We start from the raw sequence: 17,715 nt of genomic DNA on the forward strand, positions 1-17,715 counted from the left end.
TTCCAGGACAAGCTAAACGTGGGGTAGGGGAAAAAGTGGAAAAGAAGCACTCCTCACCTTCATTTTTATTGTCCCAGGTAGTTCAGTTTTGCTCCCCACTTGCATCCCGAAATCAGTAAACCAGAAGTCCTATAGTCAACTTTGCTCTACTTGATGTGTGGTGGTTGTTGGTGGTGGCCATGGGCGGTAGGGGGAGTGGTAGTAGTATGTGAGAGGATGGTCTTACCTTCCCACTGTGAGAGTATTTTTTTTTTGAGGCAGGGTCTCGCTCTTTGACCGAGGCTGGAATGCAGTGGAGTGCAGATCTTGGCTCACTGCAGCCTCCGCCTCCTGGGTTCAAATGATTCTCCTGCCTCCCAAGTAGCTGGGATTACAGGCTTGCACCATCATGCCCGGCTAATTTTTGTGATTTTAGTGGAGATGGGGTTTTACCATGTTGGCCAGGCTGGTCTTGAACTGCTGGCCTCAAGTGATTCACCCACCTCGGCCTCCCAAAGTGCTGGGATTACAGAGGTGAGCCACTGCACCCGGTCCCCACTGTGAGAGTTTTTGGGTGTATTCCTTTCAGTTTGATTTTTCCCATTCCACAAGGTAAACACTGCCAATCAGAACACCCTTTCTCTGGAGGACTTGGAATTTTCCTGCCCCTTAAAGTAAATCTGCCAGTTATTAACACATTTCATCTTATTTAACACTTCAGGTGTCCACTATGAATCAATTATTGACAGGAAAATCTTCTTTTAACTGGTAGGGAAACTCTTGGTAAATATCTCCTCTAAAGACGTACGGATGTAAGAAAAAAGTATTTTGAAGTCTTTATTCAGGAGTAGTGCATGGCTGGAGGACAGATGAGGAGTGACTTACTGTAGAATCTTCTGTAATTTTGGAATTTTAAATCATATGAGTATATGTCCTATTTAAAAGTTAATGGAAAATTGGAGGAAACAGTGTTTGGAGATCTTTTGACTTTAAAAGTACAATTCTGTTTAAACCTGTGTATTTTTTAGAGTGGTAAGGCTATCGGTATTTCGTTTTAGGTTTGTTCTCTTAATTGTTCTTTATTTCATTTGAGCATTTAAATATTCTGATCTTGTACACAAGATCAGTTGGTTAGTTACCTAATAAAATTTTAAAATAGCACTCAACAGTCTTTTAAAATGTTAGTCTTCTTTTTTTCCTCTAACATCACAACAGAGCAGTTTTCACAAAGATGTCAACTAAAAAATTTCTAAAATGTGTTGAGCTGATTTCTTTAGATCTTAGGTTTAATATTTTTTTCTGAGGTAATGGTTTTTATCTCTCAGTAGCTTGGATTCATTTCTGTTTCATATCTCATCATATGAACTAGAATTTCTTGAACCATGTAAGATTATAACTTATTTTCAACAGTGCTTTTAATAGAAATATCTAATCATGGTACTAGAAAACAGATTTTATCTTGTCAACAAAGTACCCTTTTATTTTTGAAAGAATTTTAAAAATTAAAATGAGTTTTAAATATTATCCTTTTGATATCTGTCATAGTAACAACACTTTATGAGAGGTGTAATAGAAATAGATCTTCTATCCTTGAAACTTCCTTATAGTCCTGGGGTTAACTCTATCTCATTACTTTTGATTTGAAAAAGTCTATTTGTGAATATTTTATTTAGGATCTTCACATCAATATTCACATGGAAGGATAGATAATAGTTTTATCTTTGTTTTTGGTCTTTATGTCATCTTTGTGTTTTTTGATAATTAATTTTGTATCAATTAATTAATGCCACTTATTTTTCTGCATTTTTAAAAATATAATATGGGAATTAATGGTTCCTTGAAAGTTTGAAAGAATTCTGCAATGAAATAATCTGTACCCAGGTCTTTTTTCTGGGTACTTTTTAATGACTGTGCTCAGTCTTTATTTACTTAGTTCATTTTTTTTTTTTTTTTTTCAGATCTGTAGAAACTTCCAGTGTGTAGATGCTTCTGTTCTGAATTATGACTGTGATGTTCAGAAAAAGTGTCATGGACATGGGGTAGGTAATGTTTTCTTTTGGCTTGTTCCTGAAAGTAGTGCTGAATAATGAGAAATCTCAGAGAGGACTAGATGAGAATTCCCAGGATTTTCAGATGTTGGGGAATTTAGATTCCTGATAAAATTTTCATTCTTAAACAGTGTCAGTAAGCTTGTATGAATTTAGTCCTTTCTCTTGGTTTCCATTCTTGAGTTGATGATATAGAGCAACATTCACAATTAACAAAAGTGGTATTTTGATTGTTTTGAAGGTATGTAATAGCAATAAGAATTGTCACTGTGAAAATGGCTGGGCTCCCCCAAATTGTGAGACTAAAGGATACGGAGGAAGTGTGGACAGTGGACCTACATACAATGGCAAGTAATATAGAAGAAAATTAGTGTGATCTCCCAGTGTCCCAAGGCATAAATTGGGCATCCTTGTACCTCTCCCTCACTTCCCACATCAGTTATACATTTAATTATGTTGATTCAGCCTCCTAAATTCCTTGTGACTGTTTCCATTTTTCTCATCCCCATTTATTACTTTCAATTTCTTGCCTGGACATACATCATAGCCTCTTATGTAGGCTCCCTATTTTTCATCTTGCTTCCTATAATCCATGTTTCACTCTACATTACAGTTTCAGTGTTTTCCTTCAAGAATTCAGTTTTGATTTTGTCAGCGTCTTGCTTTAATTCAGTGCATCTGCATTGCTGTTAGAATGAAGTCCACAACTCCTTAACATGGCTTAAATGCCCTGCATGACTTGCCCCTAGCTTACCTTTCAAGCCTCATTTCACTATGTTGAAGACATATTGTAACTTCTTTGGTTTCCTCTACTAGGCTACTATCTTTTACCTGTGGGCTTTCATACTGTATTATTTTCACATTGTTGGCCCTTGGCTAATTGCTATTTAGGCTTCAGATTATACCTCATTTTCTAAAGAAAGTTTCCCTTGGCTGCTTAAATCTAAATTATCATTCCCTTCTATTGCTTTTCTAGTACTGTTAGCACTATCTGTTAGCACTAATTACTATACTAATTACTGATTTGCCTTTTAAAATTCCTGATAGACCATGAGCTCCCAGTTTATCGGTATCTTTCTAGTGACATCATATGCTTTTTTTCTCTTGGGTAACTACCAGCTAGAATGACTAGTCATATAGTAGGTGTATGTTAAGCTTTTAAAGAAACTGCCAAACTGTTTTCCAACATGGCTATACCAGTTTACATCCTTACTAGCTGTATATGAGAGAATTCCCCCAATTTCCCCACGTCCTCTCTGACAGTTGCTATTGTCAGTCTTTTTAATTTTAGCCATTCAAGTAGGTATGTAGTGGTATTTCAATGTGGTTTTAATTTGCATTTCTCTAATTACTAATGATGTTGAGCATCTTTTCTTGTACTTATTTGCCATCTACATATCTTCTTTGGTTATGTGTCTTTTTAAATCTTTTTTCCAGTTTTTAATGGATTGTCTTAATGAGTTTTGAAAGTTCTTTGCATGTCACTGATTCAGGTATTCAAGTTCTTTATGAAATATGTGCCTTGTATATATTTTCTCTTAGTCTGCTTACTTTGGGTTTCATTTGTTCTTTTTCTAGTTTCTTAAGGTGGAGGATGAGGTCATCTTTTTTTTTTTTTTTCTGATATAGGCATTTTATTGCTATCAATTTTCCTCTAATTCATCCCAGAAATTTTGACATGTTATACCTCCATGTTCATTCAGTTCTGAATACCTTCTAATATGCTTTTATTTTTTTTCTTTGACTTACAGGTTATTTAGATATGTGCTATTTCTTTTGAAATATTTGTGGATTTTTTAGTTATCTTAATGTTACTGATTTAAATTTTACTGTAGCAAGAGAACATATTGTATATGACTTGAATCCTTTTATTTTTTTAAACTTGTCTTGTAGCGCAGAATGTGGTTTATCTTAGTGAAAGTTCTGTGTACACTTGAAAAGAATGCATACTCTACTGTTCTTAGGTGGAATATTCTATAAGTTATTAGTTCATGTCGGTTAATAGGTAGTCAGATCTTTCATATCCTTACTGATTTTCTAGTCTACTTACTCTGTCAGTTATTGAGAGGAATATTGAGTTCTTTGGCTATAACTGCCAATTTGCCTATTTCTCTTAATAGTTCTATCAATTTTTGCTTTATTTATTATGATGTTTTGTTATTAGGTACATAAACACTTAGAATTATTCTATCCTCTTTGTAAATTGACTCTTTATCCTTATGAAACAGCCTTCTTTTTCCCTAGTAATATTCTCTGCCCTGCAATGAGTTATTGTTAATATAGCTACTCCAGATTCCTGTTAATTAGTCAGCATGGAAAATCTTTTCCCATCCTTTTACTGTTAATTTCTTTATATCGTGCTATAGTAATTAGTGCATATAGTTGGATCTTGCTTTTTATCTAATCTGCCATTCTCTGTCTTTTAATTAAGTTGTTTTGATAATTTATATTTAACTTGACTATTGATGTGTTTATGTTTAAATTTAGCTGTCTTGATATTTTCCATCAGTCTCCCTTGTAGTGATATTGTAACACTTCAGTATATTTCCATTTCTCTCATTTTGTGCCTTTATTGTCACATGTTTTACTTCTACTGATGTTATAAATCCCACAATTCATTGTTATTCATTTTGCTTTGAACAGTTGATTATCTTTCAAAGAGACTTAATAGTAGAAAAAGTCTTTATATTTACCCATATAATTACCATTTCTGGTGTTCTTCATTTATGTAAATTTGCATTTCAGTTTGATTTAATTTCTGCTTGAAGGATTTCCTTTTACATTTCTTATAATACCAGTGTGCTAGTGACAAATACTTTTAGCTTTTGTATGTCTGAAAAAGTCTTTAATTTGCCTTGCTGCTTGAATGATAATTTAACTGGGCAAGGATTTTGGGTGATAGTTTTCCTCCCTTTTTACTTCTAAGGATATTCCTTGTCTTCCGACTTGCATTGTTTTTCCTGAAAAATCTGCTATCATCCTTTTCTTTGTATGTAATGTCTTCTGTATATGTCTTTTTCTAATCTCTGGTCACTTGTAATGTTTTTCTCTTTATCTCTGGTTTTTATATTGTGCCTTGGTGTACTTGGGATTTTTTGAGCTTTTTGGATCTGTGCTTTTATAGTGTTCTTCAAATTTGGAAAATTTTGGGCCATCGTTTCTTCGAATTTTTTTTCTGTCTTCCTCTTTCTCTCTTCTCATTCAGGTCCTCCAATTTTATGTATATTCGGCTGCTTGGTGTTATTTCACATCTCACTGATTGGCCTGTTGATTTTTTATTTTATTTATTTATTTTTTTTTCTTTTTATTATTATTATTATTATTCTAGATTTTTTATTTTTGTTTTATTTTTTTAAATTTTAATTTAACTACTTTGAGACAGAGTCTTGCTGTGTCACCCAGGCTGGAGTGCAGTGGTATGATCTCGGCTCATGTCAATCTCTGCCTCTGGGGTTCAAGCAATTCTCATGCCTCAGCCTCCCGAGTAGCTGGGACTACAGGCGTGTGCCACCATGCCTGGCTAACTTTTGTATTTTTAGTAGAGACAGGGTTTTACCCTGTTGGCCAGGCTGGTCTCAAAGTCCTGGCCTCAAGTGATCCACCCATCTCAGCCTCCCAAAGTTCTGGGATTGTAAGTGTGAGCCAGCACGCCTGGCTGGCTGTTGATTTTTAAAAATTACTCTTTATTCTCCATGTTTAATTTTGAGTAAGTTCTGTTGCTCTTCAAGTTTACATTTCTTCTGTGAAGTCTAATTTGCCATTAACTTGATCCAGTGTGTTTTTCATTTTAGACATTGTAGTTTTTATTTCTGGAAGTTCCATTTGTTTCTTTTATATATCTTTCATAACTCTACATAAGATGATCAATCTTTACTTTTTTGAACAAATAGAATACAGTTGTAATAACTGCTAATGTCCTTGTCTACTAATTCTGTCATATGGGTAATTTCTCAGTTTTGATATTTTTCCCTCTTTTATTTTCTGTATTTTTGTACGCCTTATAAATTTTTATTAGATGCCAGAAGTTTTAAATCCTACTTTGTGGGTTATTGGATATTTTTGGATTTCTATTGATGGGGTTTGTACTAGTATGTTTGAGTTATGTCGACATAGTTTGACCCTTCTGGGTCTTGCTTTTAAGCTTTTAAGGCAGGACCTGAATAGCATTTAGTCTAGGGCTGATTTTGCTTTATTACTGAGGCAAAACCACTTCTGTTTATCCTGCTTAGTACCACGTTAATTATGAGGTTTCCCACTGAATTATAGGAGCAAATACTCTTCCTAGTCCTGTGTGAGCTGTGGGGCTTATTTCCACCAATCTTTTCACATGGTTCTTTCTCCAGCTTCATGTGGTCTCCTTACATGCATATATCCATCAGCACTGATGCAGATCTTTCAGCTTTTTCTCTGTAGCTCTCTTCCCTTTGGTACTTTGCCTAGGAACTCTAGCTGCCTTGCCCTCTTCAGAATACCAGCTCCATCTCTTTAAGTGAGGGAGACCACTGGGTTTTGCTTTGGTGCCCACACGCGAGTGTCTGTTAACTTTCTTTAGGCACTAACCTCGGACGATTGTAAGGCTCACCTTATTTTTTTTTCTGCCTCTCAGGGATCATTGCTCTTTGTTGCCTGATGTCCAGTGTCTTGAAACCTGTTGTTTCATATATTATGTCTGGTTTTCTGGTTATTTTAGCTAGCAGAGTAAATCTGGTCCCTGTTATTCCACCTTGGCTATAACTGGAAGTCAGATTTTAATGGCTATGTATCATTTCATCCAGTGGATGTGCTGTAACTTCACTTAGCTGTTTTCTAATTATTTGACATTTAGATTGTTTCTAAGGTTTTGATAACTCACTGTTAACATTGTAGCGTACATGTTAATGGCGTATGCATTTTTCCAATTGAAGAATCAATTGCCAGTAATGAGGTTAGTTTGAAGAGAATAATCCTTTTTATGGTTCTTTTAGGAGTAAAAATTCCTAATAAATGATACATTTGTGTAATGCCACTAACAGTGTGAAGGTATCAGTTTCAAAATAATCTTGCCAGTGTTGAATGCTTTAATTTAAATTTTGTGTATTCATTAATAAGTATAAAATGATATATGAAGCTTGCTTTAATTTTTTATACAGTTGACCCTTGAACAATGCAGAGGTTAGGGGCTCCAACTCTCTGCAGAGTTGAAAACCCATGTGTAACTTTTGGCTTCCCCAAGACTTAACTATGAATAGTCTGCTGTTGACTGGAAGACTTACCAATAACATAAACAGTTGATTACCACAGATTTTTTCTGTTATATGTATTATATACTGTATCATTATAATAGAGCAAGCTAGAGAAAAGCAAATTTATTAAGAAAACCATAAGAGAAAATATATATGCTATTCATTAAGTGGAAGTAGATTATCATAAAGACCTTCATCCTCCTCATCTTCCTGTAGAGTAGGCTGAGGAGGAGGAGGAAGAGGAGAGGTTGGTCTCAGGGGTGGCAGAAACACAAGATAGCCTGCATATAAGTGGACCTGCACAGTTCAAACCCACATTGTTCCAGGGCCAACTGTATTTTGATTTTCAGTTGGGATAAATATTGTTTCATATAGTTTTATACAACTTTTTTTTTTTTTTTGAGACGGAGTCTCGCTCTGTTGCCCAGGCTGGAGTGCAGTGGCGCAACCTTGGCTCCGCCTCCCAGGTTCATGCCATTCTTCTGCCTCAGCCTGCCAAGTGGCTGGGACTACAGGCGCCTGGCACCACGCCCGGCTAATTTTTTTTTGTATTTTTAATAGAGACGGGGCTTCACCGTGTTAGCCAGGATGGTCTCAATCTCCTGACCTTGTTATCTGCCTGCCTTGGCCTCCCAAAGCGCTGGGATTACAGGCGTGAGCCACTGCGCCCGGCCAGTTTTATACAAGTTTTTACAGAAATTTCTGGTTCTTTTACAGACTTAAAATTATGAATCAGTTTACCACTCCTGTTTATATTTACTATATTGTTTCTCAAAAGAACACAGAACAGATAAAATACTTAAAGAATTTGTAAAAGTTCTAATGAAACTTAAAATCTAGAAGGCATAAAAATAAGATTGATAAATTCAACTATACAAAAATAATAAACTTTTCCATGGAGAAAAGCATAGTGCCATAGGTTAAAATGGGGAAAATATTTCCAGCTTGTATCATGGACAAAACTAATCTCTCTAATATATAAAGAACTTTTAGAAATTAAGAAGAAAAAAGCAAGAGTCCAATAGAAAAACAGTCAAAGGACTGAGCAGAAAAAAATAAATAATGTTTCCTTAAGAAAAAAGTGAGGCCAGGCGCAGTGGCTCACGCCTGTAATCCCAGCACTTTGGGAGGCCGAGGTGGGCAGATCATGAGGTCAGGAGTTGGAGACCAGCCTGGCCAACATGGTGAAACCTGTCTCTACTAATAATACAAAAAAATTAGCTGGGCGTGGTGGCACATACCCGTAATCCCAGCTACTCGGGAGGCGGAGGCAGGAGAATCACTTGAACCCAGGAGGCAGAGGTTGCAGTGAGTGGAGATCGTGCTATTGCACCAGCCTGGGCAATAGGGTGAGACTCCATCTCGGGAAAAGAAAAGAAAAAAAAATTATCAACTCATAGTATAAAAAAAAGTAAATTAAAAATCTATAAGAGAAAAATTTTTCACCTGCCCGGTTGGCAAAAATCCGGAAGTTTGGCTCTGTGGGTGAGGCTATGGGGAATTCTTATATATTGCTTGTAATATTCTTATAAATTGTAACCATTACTATTGAAAGACAATTTGACAATACCTAAAAGAAATGATGAATGCACTTATTTATTGATACAGCATTTGTGCTTTAGGGAAATTATTCTGTAGTTATTATACCTGCACTAATATGATACAACATATGTACAAGGTTATTCATTATAGCAGTTTTTTTGGTAATGGCAAAAGATTGGAAAAATATAAGTGTTTATCAGTAGGGTACAAGTTAAGTAAACTCTAGAACATCTTCACAATGGAGTTTCGTATAGCTGTATGGAAAACGAGGAGGTCCACTATGTACAGATAAGTGGAAAAAACTAATACACCAAATGGTATATAAATAGTATGCTACCTTTTGTGTAAGAAAGTGTTGACAGTAGAAACATATTTTGTTCTTGATTGTTTGCTCGAAGAAATACCGTAAGGTTACAGAAGAAACTAATAAAAGTGGTTATTTTTGTGAAGGCAGAAGTAAAGTGGACAGGAATGAACTTTGAGGAAGACTTCTCAATGTATTCAATTAATATCAGTTTGATTTTTGAGTAATGTGAAAATTAATGTAAAGTGTTTATAATCATCTAGTATTTTCTGGGCAGTATGAGTTTGGTGACTGTTGATGTAAAATTCTTCTCTCTAGAAATGAATACTGCATTGAGGGACGGACTTCTGGTGTTCTTCTTCCTAATTGTTCCCCTTATTGTCTGTGCTATTTTTATCTTCATCAAGAGAGATCAACTGTGGAGAAGCTACTTCAGAAAGAAGAGATCACAAACATATGAGTACTTAGATTTTTTTCTTTTAATTCCTATATTAAATATATACATATATTTTCTGAGACAGAATCTCGACTTCCCTGGGCTCAGGTGATTCCCCCTGCCTCAGCCTTCCAAGTAGTTGGGATTACAGGTACGCCACCACACCCAGTTAATTTTTGTATTTTTTTGTAGAGATGGGGTTTCGCCATGTTGCCCAGGCTGGTCTTGAACTTTTTGAAGCCATCCATCTGCCTCAGCCTCCCAAAGTGCAGGGATTACTGGAGTGAGCCTCCACGCTCAGCCTATATTAAATAATTTATAAAGTATTAATGCTGATAGTCATATCACCAGAGATTGGTAATCCTCTAAAATAGGGTTCTAAGTTATCTCTCTGACCTTTTGACATGATTAGCATGGGTTGAAAGGTGGTGGTGACCAAGCCACCTCTTTTAATGGGGAGGAGAAAGGATTATGTTGGTCAGCCTTTAGGCTGCTGAAAGTGGCCCTCAGGGTTCATTTTGCTTAACACCAATTTCTGATAGAGGACTAAGTAGATACTTCGTATCATACTTCCAACTGACCAGTCTATGCAAATAACTCCCCCATCTGCATTTTTGAAGTTTGAGTTCCATAACTACAGCTATCTTTCATACATCTCCACTGCACTGATTTGCTGTCGCCTCAGCATGTCTAAAACTTATCTATTACCTTTCCAGCCAATCCATTCACTACCCTTGGATTTCCTACTTTTTAAAATGACTACTTGGCAACCTGAGAATATGCTTATACTCTTCTCTGATTCTAGGAAGACTTGAAAAAAGTTAGGGAACATTGGCCTAATTGACCAAATTTCACAATTTCTTAAAATTTCAGTTTAATTATAAAATGTGGTTAGTAATGCTAATACCATAAGGATTAAAAATATGTGAAAGCTGTTAAAATGCCCTAAAAATTTAAACTGTATCATGATTATCATCCCCACCACTACCAACATCATTATTCTGTATTTGGGAAAATGCAAAATGTGTGTAATATTTCATGTAGAAATGTTTTTATCTTAATTTAGATCAAAAGTAATTGTATCTTTCAGGTCAGATGGCAAAAATCAAGCAAACCCTCCTAGACAGCCAGGGAGTGTTCCTCGACATGTTTCTCCAGTGACACCTCCCAGAGAAGTTGTAAGTATAAAATGAAAAATTATTTTTCTTTACTGTATTAAAGGATCAAATGCTTAAGGATTAAAAACAAAGTTATATAGATATAGCTAGAAACATAGATACCTTCTTAAGAATTCAAGAGTATTGTAGGTGGTCCCTGAGTTTTTTGTTTTTGTTTTCGAGACACAGCCTTGCTCTGTTGCCTGGGGTGGAGTACGGTGGCACAATTGCATCTCATTGCAACCTCTGCCTCCCAGTTTCAAATGATTGTCGTGCCTCAGCCTCCCAGGTAGCTGGGATTACAGGTGTGTACCACCACGCCTGGCTAATTTTTGTATTTTTCATAGAGACAGGGTCTCACTGCATTGGCCAGGCTGGTCTTGAACTCCTGACCTCAAGTGATCCACCTGCTTTGGCCTCCCAAAGTGCTGGGATTACAGGTATGAGCCACTGTGCCCTGTCCCCTGAGTTCTTTAAAGGAAAACCATGGGAGTCCTTGGCTCAGAGGACACAGAAAAAGACAGCTGGACATTAGGAATGCCTTGCCTAGCAACCAGGATTGGGAAATGACATGGGACGTATGCTATCACTACTTTTTTCTATGTCTGCTCTTTTCCTGTTTTCAATACCTGTCTCCATCTCCCTATGGGATGTTACCAAAGACCTGGTGCTGAGCTCTTGGATCGGCCTAATTGTCTCAGCTGTAGGACTAATAGTCACTGTTCTGCAGGTGTATTAGGGAGTGTTTAGATCATGATATACTTTTATTGGTCTGCATGTATCCCTAAGCAATATGTAATTTTTTAATGTTTTAAAACTTTTAAGAACGTTTTATTTGATAATTTGCACATATATCTGCAACCTGTTTTTCCCCTTAATGTCACTTTGTGATTTATCTCTATTGATAGATATAGCTGTGATTCATTCATTTTCACTGTTGAAAATGATTAGAAATCCTTCATTTTTTAATATATTTATACACACACACACACACACACACACACACACACACACACACAGTCTCCCTATTCTACCCCCTTTATCTTTATAAAAAGGAGACAAAAATTGTTAGGCCCTTTCTCCTCTTAACGATGTATCTTGGAGATTTTTCCATGTCGTTATGTATACAGGATGGCCACAAAGGCCGTATGCGCATGCTAGTTCAAAATTATCTGTGTACTCTTCATCATTGACATATATGTATACATTTCTTATTTGATTTTGGCAAAATATATATAAAATTTGCCATTTTAACCATTGCTTTCAAGATGTTTTTTGTAAATTTAACAGTAGTGGTAAAAAAAAACCACTAATATTTACCATCTTAACAATTTTTACATGTATAGTACAGTATTCCTAAGAATATTTACCTATGTTTTCTTTTAGTAGTTTATAGTTTCAGGTCTTATGTTTAAATCTTTAATCCAGTTTGAGTTGATTTTTGTATATGGTATGAAATACCAGTTCATTTTCATTTTTCTTCATGTGGATATGAAGTTGTCCCACCACTATTAATTGAAGTGACTGTCCCTTCTTCATTGTGTATTCTTGGCACCTTCGTTGAAGATTAGCTGACCATAAAGTTGTGGATTTGGGGTTCTCTATTCTGTTCCATTTGTCTTTATGTCTGTTTTATGCCAGTAGTATGCCGTTTTAATTAGTATAGCTTTGCAGTATATTTTGAAATTGGTAATGTGATGCTTCCAGCTTTGTTCTTTTTGCTCAAGATTGGTTTAGTGATTCTGGGTTTTTTGTGATTCCATATGAATTTTAGGATTTTTTTCTATTGTTACGAAAATTGTCATTGGAATATTAATAGGTATTGCATTGAATCTGTAGTTTGCTGTGGTTATTTTCATATTAATTCTTCCAGTCAGTGAGCATGGGATATCTTTCCATTTATTTATGTCTTCAATTCCTTTCATCAATGTTTTATAGATTTCCTTGTACAGATATTTATTTTTTGTGGTTAAATTTATTCCTATTTTATTTATGTATGTATTTTTGATGTCATTCTAAATGGAATTTTTTTTCTGGATTTCTTTTTCAGATAGCTTGTTGTAGTGTATAGAAATGCTACTGATTTTCATATGTTGATTTTGTATTATGCAACTTTACCGAATTTATTAGTTCTAACAGTTTTTTGGTTGACTCTTTAGGGTTTTCTATATAAAAGACCATGTCATCTGCAAACAAGGACTGTTTTACTTCTTCCTTTCCAATTTTGATGTCTTTTATTTCTTTTTCTTGCCTAACTGCTCTGGTTAGAACTTCTAGTACTATATTGAGTAGAAGTGGTAGGAGTGGACATCCTTGTCTTATTCCTGATCTTAGAGGAAAAGCTTTCAGTTTTTCATTGTTCAGTATGATGTTAGCTGTGGGCTTGTGATGTACAGCCTTTATTGTTCTGAGGTTCATTATTTCTTTCTTTCTTTTTCTTTGTTTTTGAGATAGAGTCTCGCTCTGTCACCCAGGCTGCAGTGCAGTGGCATGATCTCGGCTTACTGCAACCTCTTCCTCACAAGGTTCAAGTGATTCTCCTGCCTCAGCCTCCTGAGTAGCTGGGATTACAGGCATGTGCCACCCTGCCCAGCTAATTTTTATATTTTTAGTAGAGAGACAGGGTTTTGCCATATTGGCCAGGCTGGTCTTGAACTCCTGACCTCAGGTGATCCACCTGCCTCAGCCTCCCAAAGTGCTGGGATTACAGGCGTGAGCCACCATGCCTGGCCCAGTTTATTCTTTCTATACAAATTTGTTGAGAGTTTTTATTCTGAAAGAATGTTGAAATTTGTCAAATGCTTTTCCCTCATTTCTTAAAATGATCCACATGGTTTTTGTTATGTTTATGTTCTTCACTTCTGTTTTTTGTTTGTTAATGTTGTTATTTATTGATTTGAATATGTTAAACCATCCTCGCATCCCCAGAATAAATCCCACTTGGTCATCGGGAAATATCCTTTTATGTGCTGCTGAATTCAGTTTGCTAGTATTTTGTTGAAGATTTTTACATCTATGTTCATAAAGGATATTGGCCTGTAATTTTCTTTTCTTGTGGTGTCCTTGTCTGGCTTTGGTTTCAGGGTAATGCTGGCCTTGTAAAATGAGTTTGGAAATATTCCTTCCTCTTCAAGTGTTGGGAAGAGTTTGAGAAGGATTGCATTAGTTTTTCTTTAAATGTTTGGTAGAATTCAGCTGTGACTTTATCAGGTCCTGAGTTTCTTTGATGGGAGACTTTTTAAAGTTACTAATTCAATCTCCTTACTTATTACTGATCTTTTCAGATTTTTTATTTTGTCTTGATTCAGTCTTGATAGGTTGTATGTTTCTAGGAATTTAGTTTTTTCTAGGTTCAATCATAGGTGTATGATTGTTCATAGCAGTCTCTTATAAAACTTTGTATTTCTGTGGTATCAGCTGTAATGTCTTCTCTTTCATTTCTGATTTTATTTGATTCCTCTTTCTTTTTTTCTTAGTCTACTTAATGGTGTGTTAATTTTATTTATCTTTTCAAAACACCAACTCTTAGTTTTATTGATTCTATTAATACTATTTTTCCAGTATTTCATTCATTTTTGCTCTGAGCTTCGCTATTCCCTTTCTTCTGCTAACTTTAGGCTTAGATTGTTCCTCTTTTTCTAGGTCTTGAGGTGTAACATTAGGTTGTTTATTTGAGATTTTTTTAAAAATGTAGGCACTTACTGGTATAGACTTGCTATAAACTTCCCCCTTAGAACTGCTTTTTCTGTGTTGCATACATTTTGTTATGTTGTGTTTCTATTTTTATTGTCTCAAGATATAGTTGTTTCTTGGTACACACTGGGGATTGGTTCCAGGACCCCTACATATAGCCCAATCTGCCTATACTCAAGTCATGCCGTTGGCCCTGTAGAACCCACATATAGGAAAAGTTGGCCCTCTGTATATGTGGGTCATGAATACTGTATTTTCAATCTGTGTTTGGTTGAAAAATATCTGCATATAGATGTACCTGTGCAGTTCAAACCCGTGTTGCCTAAGTGTCAGCCATATTTTAAAATATTTCTTTTTATCTGTTATTGACCAAGTGATTGTTTAGGAGCATGTTGTTTAATTTTCATGTATTTGTGAATTTTCTAAAATTTCTTCAGTTATTGCTTTTGAGTCCTAATATTGTAGTTGGAAAACATACTTGATGTCAGTCTTTTAAAATTTGTTAAGTCTTGTTTTGCAGCTTAACATATTGTTTGTCTTGGAGAATGCTCTGTGTGCATTTGAGAAGAATGTGTATTCTGCTTTTGTTGGATGGAATATGTCTATTAGATCTGTTTTGTTTAAAGTCTAGTATGAGCCAAATGTTTTCTTACTGATTTGTTGTTTGGATGATCTATCTATTGTTGAAAGTGAAGTATTGAAGTTTCCTAGTAGTATTGGGTTGCTATTTAGCTCTCTCTCCAGATTAATTAATATTTGCTTTATATATTTAGGTACTCTAAATTGGCTGCATATGTATTTACAGTTGTTATAGCCTTGTGATGAATCGACCCCTTTACCATTAATGCACTTTTTCATCTCTGTTTTTATTGTTTTTGATGTTACATCATTTTGTCTGATGTAAGTATTGCTATCCTTGTTCTCTTGGTTTCCATTTGCACGGAATACTTACTCATATTTAAAAGAATTACTGATAGATAGGGACTTACTATTGCTATTTTGTTTTTGACCCTTCCTTCTTCCCTTGCTGCCTTCTTTTGTATTTCTTTTTAATTAAAAAAACAATTATGGATACATAATAATTGTACATATCACATGGGGTACATGTGATATTTTGAAACAAGCATACAGTGTGTTAATGATCAAATCAGGGTAGTTGGGATAGTCATCACCTCAAGGATTTATCATTTCTATGTTAGGAACATTCCAACTCTACTCTTTTAGCTATTTTGAAATATACAATAAATTATCATTTTCTTTGTTTTTTTGTAGTAATATTTTGATTCTCATTTTCCTTTGTGCATATTCTATAGCACATATATTGTGATATCTTTGCAATTACATAAAATATTTTATAAATTTATAGCAATCATTTTAGACTGATAACTTCAATCACAAAAACTCTACCCCTTTATATTTCTTCTTCTTCCACTTTATGTAATTGATGACACAAAATTACCTCTTTTTATATTGCTTATCATTAACACAGATTCATTACTTTTTATGCTATGCTTTTAACATTCTAACAAGATTTAAAAGTGATTTTCACACTCACAAACATTACAGTACTACAGGATTCTCTGTCTATACACTTACCATTATTATCGAGTTTTATATTTTCATATGGTTTTGTGTTGCTATTTATTTTCTTTTCTCTTCACCTTTTTTGCTCCTCTGCCACTTTGATTTTGAATATACTAGTCTTTGAGTCCACTGATGCTTTCTTCTGCCTCATCATGTTTGTTGTTGAATCCTTCTAGTGAATCTTTCAATTTAGCATTACAGTTTTCAGCTCCAGAATTGCTGTTTGGTTCTTCTTTATGGTTCCTGTCTCTTTGATGATATTCTCATTTTGTTCATACATCATTTTCCTGGTTTCTTTTACTTGTCCGTCTGCATTCTCTTTTAATTTTTTGAACATCATTATGATGGTAATTTTTGAATTCTTTGGTAATTTAAATATATCTGTTTCCTTAGGGTCAGTTTCTGGAGATTTAGTTTATTCCTTTAAATGTGCCATGTTTCTATTTCTTTGTTTATTTGTCATTTATTATTGGGATTTTGGCATTTGAAGAATTAGCTGCCTTTCCCAGATTTTGCAGCCTTGTTTTGTACAAGGAGGACTTATGCTACTCAGCCTGGCTAGAGATTCTGGTAGCCTCTCAAATCTTTTTTGGGGATGTGTCCTCTGTGAGGTTTTTTGTGCAATCTCCTAATTATTGGAGGTTTGCTAGTTTCTACTCAAGAGCACCCCCAGGTGTCTGTCTGTGATACTGTGGTCTCTCTGACTTTTTTTTTTTTTTTTTGAGACAGAGTCTTTCTCGGTTGCCCAGGCTGGAGTGCAGTGGTGCCATCTCGGCTCATTGCAACCTCTGCCTCCCAGGTTCAAGCGATTCTCCTGCCTCAGCCTTCTGAGTAGCTGGGAATACAGGCGTGTGCCACCACTCCCAGCTAATTTTTGTATTTTTTAGTAGAGATGAGGTTTCACCATATTGGCCAGGCCGGTCTCGAACTCCTGACCTTGTTATCCGCCCGCCCTGGCCTCCCAAAGTGCTGGGATTACAACTTGAGCCACTGAGCCTGGCCTGTTGTCTAGTAGTTTAAGTCTTTTTTTTAAAAAAATTCTACAATATAGTTATGACTATTGAATTATGAAATGTTTGCTTAGGTTTGTGAGGCCATACACCAATTCAATTAATTGTTAAGAGGATGGACTGTGAGCCAAACTGCCCAGTTTGAGTACTGCCTTTGTCACTTTATAAGCTGTGACTTTAGGCAAGATTCTCAAACTCTCTCTGTACTTGTTTCCTCATCCATAAAATAATAATAATAATAGTACTAATCACAAATGACTTTTGTGAAAATCCGAGGGATTCATATGTATGGAGCACTGAGAAGTGCTTGTGGCACATGTGAAGTGCTCTATGAGCTTTAGCTATTTTCCCATGTGTTCATTGTCTGCTTTCAACCTTATTGAATCTCAGCTTATTTTTCTGGTATATCCACTTCAACTGGGTATCTTTTAGAAGTTCCCTTAGGGAAGGTATTTTGGTAGTAAATTCTGTCAGTTTTTGTCTTTTCAGAATGTTTTTGGCTGACAGCTTTTTTTTTTTCTAAGAACTTTAAATAGACTATATTTTAACATCCTTTGTTGCAATTTAAACATTGTCTGTTACTCTAATTGATGCTGTAGATGATATCTTTTCCATGTGGCTTTTTCTTCTGTATCTTTAGACTATTTGGTGTAGATGTGGACTTAAACTCCTTTGCCAATAAATAGACTTCCTGAGTTGATTTACATTTTTCAGTTCTAGCAGATTCTTAGCAATTATTT

General features: G+C 35.3%; 1 protein-coding gene across 2 annotated transcripts in view; it reads left to right on the forward strand.

Annotated features, from left to right (window-relative positions):
• ADAM9 (ADAM metallopeptidase domain 9) overlaps window positions 1-17,715 on the forward strand; it is a 108,066-nt gene that overhangs the window by 83,682 nt on the left and 6,669 nt on the right. For both annotated transcript variants that reach the window (XM_003777238.4, XM_009243738.2), the window contains exons 17-20: window positions 1,938-2,018; window positions 2,269-2,374; window positions 9,414-9,555; window positions 10,622-10,709. In XM_003777238.4, coding sequence (XP_003777286.1) covers window positions 1,938-2,018; window positions 2,269-2,374; window positions 9,414-9,555; window positions 10,622-10,709 — 417 coding nt within the window. The remainder of the gene's footprint in view (window positions 1-1,937; window positions 2,019-2,268; window positions 2,375-9,413; window positions 9,556-10,621; window positions 10,710-17,715) is intronic.

This window comes from Pongo abelii, chromosome 7 (assembly GCF_028885655.2).
Source record: "Pongo abelii isolate AG06213 chromosome 7, NHGRI_mPonAbe1-v2.0_pri, whole genome shotgun sequence".
Lineage (NCBI taxonomy): Eukaryota > Metazoa > Chordata > Mammalia > Primates > Hominidae > Pongo > Pongo abelii.